Here is an 8597-nt window from a genome sequence, read left to right on the forward strand (position 1 = left end):
CACACCACCTGCTCTAAGACCAACACAGGACAACATATTAGCTGAAGGAAAACAACACACTTGCTGCGCTGCTACTCCACAGACCACAAAAGACACAAACACATCATAGACCCTAAAGCCATCAGTGATGTTAACTGATATACTGAGGTCAAACCCTTTCCTCTAACGCACTCAGCCGGTACAGACCCACTGGGACAGATAATGTTCAAAACTAGGCCTCTGATTGGCCAGGGAGTTGTCTTACCTCAAGTCTGACAGGACTCAGAGGAGTTGCAGAGTTTTCTCTTTAACACAACACCACCATGACCTTACTTTGCCTGCTCACTCATTCAGACACACACAACAATGGGGCGCTTTGACGCTACGCACCACAGCACAAACACACTCTCCCTGACACTCCGCTGATCTCCCCTGTGTGGGTGCCATTTTAAACCCAGGAATTGGAATACACTCAACCTACTTCCTAGACCTACATCAACACAGAAAAAGATGGAACAAAAATAATTGGCTCTTGAGATGGTCAAGATCAATTTAAACAAGTGGCAGCTACTTTCCTAAAACACTCACACCTCGTTGATCTGCATTGAAGAAGGTCTAAATAAAGATTTGCTTTACTAATGAGCTACATTAGTGTTTTTGAGGACAGGCAGAGTGACGTGGGACAGCCAGAGCTTCATGTTATCCAGGCGGGGCTAGGATAAGATCAGCATTCAGAGTGACCTGCCTGGGCTTCACATGGAAACAGCCATGGACTTAATATAGCAAGTGCTAAAATGCAGGGACATTTTGACTTCTAAAGAAGAAGAGGGCCCAGGGGCATGCAGGCCAAAATATGTCATTTTTTTTGTCAGTGTGGGCATAATTGTTGATTGTGTTTATTTGTGTGTGTGTGGGTGTGTGCGTGTGTGTGTGTTGGGGTGTACACTTACAAATTTAAGTGTAGCTAGCTAGTACAGGGATATTTTGGCTGGCTGTAGACAAAAAGACACCTTCTCCACATGTGGTCGAGGGGACGTAGGGACAAAAGGACAGGCTGCCTCAATGTGGGGTTGTGAATTTGTCAATGTTCCATTGCGGTTGTTTCTGCAGCATGCTGATAATTACATTGCACACAATGACACATGGCTGCACAAACAAATTGACAGAAGGCTACCAAAATTGATTGGAAAAAAAGAGAAAAATATGCACACTCCTGGAAACATCAACACCCAATTAAACACACACACACACACACCCAGCCCATGTTTGCACACACAAAGACTCACACACTGAACTCACTGCCGGTAGCAAGTGCATAAACACAGGAGACCTCTCCTGCATTCCACACATTTCTGCCTATCACTCAAGGACATGTTTATCCAGCTCAAGCTCCTCTAAATGGCTGGCTGGAGGGAGGGGTGAGGGAAGGGAAGGGAGGAGGGATGGGCGAGTGGTTCAGGTGTTTAGGAACAGCTGGTATTAGAATGCAAATAAAGACGGGAATCAGAGGGAGAGGAGGAAAATAATAAATTAGAGAAAGCACGCAACACACACACAATGAAGTTATCGGATTAAAAAATAAATATTATTACTACACATGTAGAAGTGGATCTTGGAGACGTGTGGAATGATTGATTGGAGTTTACATTATGAGTATATATAAAAAAAAACACACAATTGGATCGGTGAATAAACACATTGGCTCTGAGATTGGTACCGTTGGTGCTGTACAACCCACACACCCACACAATTGGTAAGAGGACAGTAAACACAGAAGGCACACTAGTCGTTGACAAACACACCACACACCCAGTAACTGGGAAATCAAGGGACCCAACATACACATGGGTCTAACAGAAAACAAGAGCCCCCTGGCTGTTTATGTAAATTGGACATACAATGTTAAGGAAATCAGTATTGCACTAAAGGGACAATAGCAATGGTTAAAGACCAACGCTACGGAGGATAGACTGAATTTAAATGTGGGGGATCTTTGGCCTAAAATAATGGAAATGAGGGTCACCCTATGGCCTAACTGTGCTCTTGGGCATCAGGCCTAGTATCTTTCAACATAAAAGACACTCCTGAATTTTGTTCTTTCTACGTTCTGAAAGGAATACCTTAAACGTATTGTCGCCTACAACTGGGCAGAATAATGAACACCTATATACTATAACCTTATTCTATGCTTTGGCACCCCCTGCAGGACAATAAATACCCCTCATCACAATCGTAGCCATTTTATTTAACTACCGTTGCGTTGTACCAAAGGTCAGCTTTTGGCCTGGAAAAGTCAAATTGGTAAAATGAAATTTGGGTTACGGTGTGGCTAGAGCTCACACCTACACACTACTCTATGATGCTGTTACAAGACCTGTCTCCGATTTTCAACCATAGACCAATTCTTTAATTACTCTTTTTAAAACATTAACACCTACGCAAGTGTAAAAAAGTGTTCCAACTTCAGAAACATAAAGAAAGCTATCGCTATAGGAAATGGCTATGGTTGCCTCGTCTAGAGACGATCCAATGCAGTGATATGAAGAGGCCTTTAGAGGGCACTGCTGCACCTAAACAAGTTGAATACATGACCGAATTGGTTCAAAATAGAAATTCCCTACTCCAGTAAGTCAACGTTTTATTCACCGGGAAACAGGCCGATCATAATTTACCTCGTCAGCTAGTGTTGGTTCAATTTCAGTGCCTTTCAACTGCGTCTACCTTTTGTTCATGTCAAGGTTTGTAATAAACAACGGTATAGGATTATGCAGCTCAACATCTTGAGAACCATTTCAGGAGCTTGATATTAACCCGATAGCCAGAGAATTTAGATTTGGTCTAGGTTGAATCAGGCCCAGAGACCATGAACAGACAAATTCATTTCCTCTGATACTTTCAAACTCCCTATCTTTCCAGGGACTAAAAGTCTAAGCAAGGTCCAACCTTTCCCAATTCTGAAGCTTAACAGACCTTGTAGCACACCAAGCTTACCACCTAAGTTTCATTTCGATCACTTCTTGGAACAATGGTGATTCAAGAGACAGACAAAACAGGGATTTACTTTCTCCAAAATGATTTATTTAAACAACAGCAGGAACAACAACCGCAGCTGCAGGGACAACAACAGGTTTCTTGTTTGCGGCTGCAACCTGTGAAAAAAACCGCAAACAGTTAAACGCAGTTCACATGTCAAATAGAAAACATCTTTCAGTAACAATGCAATATCCCTGGTTTGTGCAGCAAAAAGAAAAGCAATACTGTGCTGTGGCCTTCTCACATATTGCTCATTAGCATCTGTAAACAACCTGAGCACAAGTGCCATACGGCAGCATGCCAAGCATGAAATGTTGTTCTTGTGGTTGCCCCTTTACCCTTGCTTCAGCACACCGCCTTCTCTCCTCCTCTGATTGGAGACAGACAACTGTCTTTCCAGTTCACTCTCGTTAGCCCTTCTTGGACAGCAGGAGGTCAGAAGACCATTTTTACAAGCGGCCCCACACTGCTCTGTATAGGTCTCCACAAAACCATTAAATGGCGTGTTCAAGGACAGTACCACTGAATTTAATGCCAGGCTTTTTGCAGACATTCCCTTGACAGACAAGTGGCTGTATCAAAGCATCAGTATAATGTTTTAATCGGACCCGCTTCAGGGCACCACTGAGTGGGTCTGCGTTTTCAGATAAAAACTACGAGCATGCTGCTGACACAGCCCGGCAGGGAAAAAACAACCTTGGCTGCGCTCGCAAGAACTAGAGATGTCACTCATTTCTGCAGGGATCCGATATTGATGTATTATTCAAGTCCCACCGCAGGCAGAGCTGCTTTCGACAGTAACTACATGGGCCGACCACTATGTTCCTGCCCATCTTTTCAATTAAGGTACACTGGCAGGGCTGTCCAGGGACTGGTTCTGTTAGGACATAGGGGGCCATGTCACTGATATAGCAGGCCTCACAGAGCTGGTTTAGCTGGAGGTAAAGGGCCGGGGGGCCAGGCCTTGCTTCCATGTACTGTACTAAATATTTCATGGTACAAGTCTCACTCGGGGGGGAAACAAAACAGATTTTATGGTTTTAGGAGGCTTCAATGAGGGATTATTTAATATTTAAGACATGTCTCTACTGCCCCAAATAAAATCAGCATCCCACAATGCAGCATTCTCACGTCAAGACCAAATGCAGTAGCAGGCCAGGTTTCAGGGCTGTCAAGAGCGCTCCTAACAATAACAGCATTTTCTCACCTGGCCAGCAATTCTGTCCAGGTCCCTGGTTCCCTGGGAGGTTACTCTGCGACCGCTGAGGAGATAAAAACAGACATGAAAATTGCAGCCAATTATACGTCTTGAAGATCAATATATAATGGTATTTCTGCAGCACATAAACCTTAGTGTACGTGCGTCATACAAAGACGTTTACATATACGATGCCTAAGGTAATTGTCTCCCACATAAGAAACCAATTGAAACTCATGCAGGTCATTGATTGGTCTTTCATTTGAAAAGCCACAACATCAAAGAGCTACATATCAGCCATTATATTCATGGATATCGTTTTTGGTTCCGTCATGAAATGCTGGCCCTGAATGAAAATCATTCAACTTTTCAATCTTGACCAAGCCATGCAGAAATGTAACCTGGTTAATGTGGCATGGGAGATAAAACTGGATAAAAATGTAACCGTTATCCATCCGTGAACCTCACCCACATAGTTTGAATAAGTTAGTCGTTTCCTTCGTTGTGGAAACATTGGACAGTTTGAATGAACTACTTTAATTTTGCAGACTGGTGCACAACTGATTCAGCTATAATCTAGCATTAGCTGGTGGGCCAGTAGCAAACCTGCCAAATGAGGGGAGTGACTTAGCCCTTACAAAACCACAAATCTCCAGACCCATCCTTCAATATCTGTGGTGACACCATGCCTTGATGGACTAGTTAGATGGGAATGCATGAGGCGTGTACATCCCTGATGTCTTTCGGACGGTTAGAACGCACGATAGTCAATACTTCTAGGATGTCTAGAGCTTTGAATCAGAGCTAGCAATAGTGGTGGATGAGAGGTGGAAAGCCTTCACATATACATAGCACCAGTGAATTGATAAATGAGTAGTCAACATGTTACAGCATTTTTTTTTTTTTTTAATGATGTATATCGCAACGCTAACCATTCCAAATACAGAATATCAAATCTTCCCATTTGCCTTGCCCAACACTTCAACCCATTTCAATGACCGCATACCAAGAAGAGCCACAGACAGTCGTTTTCCATGTGCTCTATACCGCTACTAAAGGAGCTTTGGGGAAGATCATGGCTCAGTTTTTTCTGATCTGATTAAAATCCCACCACGCTGTTAAACAAGTGTCCCAAATGGAAGGAAGCTTTGTCCAACGGGTAGACAATTGCCTCTAGGCTAAACACAAAGAGGGAGATTGCTGTGCGGTTGTAGATTAATACAGTATTATAATAATAGGAACATTGAAATGGGGCTCACCCGTTGGGGTCCTTCTCCACCATCTTGAGCAGCTCGAGGGACTGCAGCACCTTGCGGGCCACATTTTTGGATCCTACGCTGAAGTGGGCAGGACACACTCCGTTCCTCTTGCGACCACCATAGATCTTGGTCATGGAGCCCACACCGGCACCCCCGCGAAGGTACAAGTGACGGACTGTCGATGCTGAGGGAGACCAAAGAAAATGATGTTCAATATGAGCAAGATAGACGGATTATGATGAAAAAATAATTTCCATACACGTAAGCACCGAGTTGGGGATAAGCGGTATTATTCACAAACTAGGTGGATGACAGTTTTTGATTAGCATAAGATTGATGAACTCCTTTAGTGGGGAATAACTACTTATTTGCGTTTTGATACATTGGATATTCCTGGGTACAAAGACGATTTTTTTAATTTAGAAAAAGTGGGAGACAACACGTCTAACGGTAGCTTAAGTTACATTTAACAGTTTAGTCAGTGGAAGGAAGCGATTAGGCGTACAGCATTCCACACACACACACCTACTGATCCCATTCCACAATAACCCAGTCCCGATTTTCAACAGAGGAACCCTTGCCAATCTCAAAATCTAATTCTAGACTTTAGCAATTCAAACTTTTGCTATAATTTTTTCAGAAAATATTAAACCATACAAGCTGTTAGTTTCGGAAGACCACCATACGTTAGCAACCATAGCTTCTGTTATGATAACTTGATTAATTGTTGGCATTAGGTTAAGACGGCAATGCATCCCAATTGGCTATAGTCTTTTCCATTTGACAACCAATAATCGTCTGTTGCCCGTTTTCCCCTACATTACAAGATACATTAATATTTGCAATTTCAAATTTGTTTGGCCCGATGGTAAAAAATAAATAAAAATTAACGTAGGATACTCTAGCAGCAAAAACGGTTACCATCAACAAATCAAGGCTTTGCTGACCGGAGTTGGAGCGTGTGCACTTTGCAGTGCCATCTTCAATAAAAATTGCAAAGTCATTTGATTTTCCACTGAACTTTATGAAAGTCATACTTGATCGGAGACCAATTACAACATATCATCTTCCGTGACCTTACTGTCATTTACAGAATTTGGGCCACATAAAGACAGCTTTGGTGTATTCCGCAACCATATCAAAACTCTGACTGGAATCTTGAGTCTATAGGTAGAAAAACTAGCACCTGAACGCCACTAGTCATGTTAACAGTGATAATGGGCTTTATTTACCAGCTCTGACGTAGTACCAGTTGTCATCACTGGGGCCCAGTTCCTTGTGCTTGGCCAGTTTAACGAGGTCCACCCAGTCGGGCACCTTCAGTTTTCCTGATCTTGGGAGAGAAGAGAAACTGTTATTTTAGCATAGTGTAAATCTAAGTATGTCCAACAATCGATATGGTGTGGACAGCTTTCTCTCAACAGCCATCACTGTAGCAGCCTGACACTCACTTTTTCAGGAAGGCCGCCAGGGCACGGACGAACTCCTGCTGGTTAACGTCTTTTACTGTGACACCTGGCATCTAAGAGGAACACAATAACACAACTTTAAGTTTTCAAATTATTTGAAAACCTATCTGAAATAATACAACTAAAATGTATTTTCCGATATGCATCGTCTACCCAAAGACAATGTCTAACCAAGGTGGATAGCTAAGGTAGTTAATAAAGGTCTGTATGAATACATGCATGAGATGCATTTAAAGACGCCCATTATATGCATATCTGCCGTCTAGGTCAGGCTTTTATCCATTGGTTGTCGTTTACAGTCGAAAATAGCAATAAAGTTTCAAGTAGCAAATTAATTGATATAGTATAAATCCTAGGGAAATACAGAAGCCAATAATTACAACACATGTTAAATGGAGTACGGTCACGTAGTATTCGTTTCTTACATTCACAACTTGAACATTAGGTATTATTTTAGATTTATGTTGAGCTTGGAGTCTAGTAATTTATAATCACCAAGTGATTCCATTAGTTAGCAGCCATTTTTCTTACATAGCTTTGTATTGGTCTACATATCTATGAAAGCCTTTTTGGACATGTTTAAATCCTGAGCTAGCCAAAAACAGACCGAAGCCAAGTTTATGATACACTACACAGATTGTAAAAATTATTAATCTGACACTCGGAATACGACTGTAGGTGTAGAAACCGCATCAAGATAGCGCTGCTAGAGAATTTAGATCGCGAGGGATCCTACTTACACGTGAACTAATCCGGACATTCAACCAATGGGTAGACACATATGTATCCATTGATATTGAACATTACGATCATTTATTAGTCGCATTAAAGAATTCAGTCCTACTGGGTACCACCCGGTACTCAACGGTGATAATGCGACGCATGTCCGGAGAGATAGCTCAGCTAGCACTCAAAGCATGGCTTTCTTATCTTCCGAATGAGCAAAGTTTGGATTGGAGGTACCTCTAATGACGACCGGATTTCACCCTAAACGTTTACTTTGGCTAAAAAGGCATTTTAACATTAAGCTACAGCTATACCGATATAGTATTTAGCATGTGAGCTAGCAGGCCTCTAATGGATGGCATGGGCGCAGCCATCGCTATGAGCAAGCATAAGAGCGCAGCATGCAAGAAATATGTTTATAAACGCTCATAATCGAGTCCGAGACCGACCGAAAATCACGCTGAGGTTAATCAGCATTTCATTGTTTACCCGGTGATGTTTCGTTGTTGTATAGTACCGGAATTATCGGGTTTTTTATCAAATATTTAAGGGGATACGAGACATTGGTTTACCTTGCTTGTGGACAGCGCAGGGAAGAGGGTAAAACGGGGTTTCCAACGCGTGTTAACGCGGGCGAATCTCGTCCTTTCACGCGATATGTCAGTGTTGTTTTTTCCACCGATTCCTCTGCTCATCGATGTAGAAACACTATACACAAACTTAAACAGAACACAGTATTCTTCAATAAAGTATTTGTGTTCTCTGAATTATTATTTTTTCCAAATTGTAATTTACATTTTCAAAATGTTCTCTACTTTATTCAATGTTGAATTCTGAAATGTAATATATAAGTCCATTTTCCAGAGGAGATGAAGAAAAAAATGCGATCTGTTACAAATGTTTTCATGATTCCATCAAATGAGAAGTTGGAAT

The 8597-nt window shown here is 42.0% G+C and overlaps 1 protein-coding gene and 1 long non-coding RNA gene across 2 annotated transcripts; one reads left to right on the plus strand and one right to left on the minus strand.

Moving 5' to 3' along the window:
- Window positions 1-3035: 3035 nt before the first annotated feature.
- On the minus strand, window positions 3036-8325 carry rps19 (ribosomal protein S19). The gene is made up of 6 exons (XM_060064658.1): window positions 8237-8325; window positions 6921-6991; window positions 6702-6802; window positions 5470-5653; window positions 4220-4274; window positions 3036-3128 (listed from the first exon to the last, which is right to left on the minus strand). The coding sequence occupies exons 2-6, from the start codon at window positions 6989-6991 to the stop codon at window positions 3060-3062; spliced, it is 480 nt and encodes a 159-aa protein (XP_059920641.1). The 5' UTR covers window positions 8237-8325; the 3' UTR covers window positions 3036-3059.
- Window positions 4760-5630, plus strand: LOC132467398 (uncharacterized). Its single transcript, XR_009528014.1, has 2 exons — window positions 4760-4887; window positions 5085-5630. It is a non-coding gene; the product is annotated as an uncharacterized LOC132467398 (long non-coding RNA).
- Window positions 8326-8597: the final 272 nt, after the last annotated feature.

This window comes from Gadus macrocephalus, chromosome 11 (assembly GCF_031168955.1).
Source record: "Gadus macrocephalus chromosome 11, ASM3116895v1".
Classification (NCBI taxonomy): domain Eukaryota; kingdom Metazoa; phylum Chordata; class Actinopteri; order Gadiformes; family Gadidae; genus Gadus; species Gadus macrocephalus.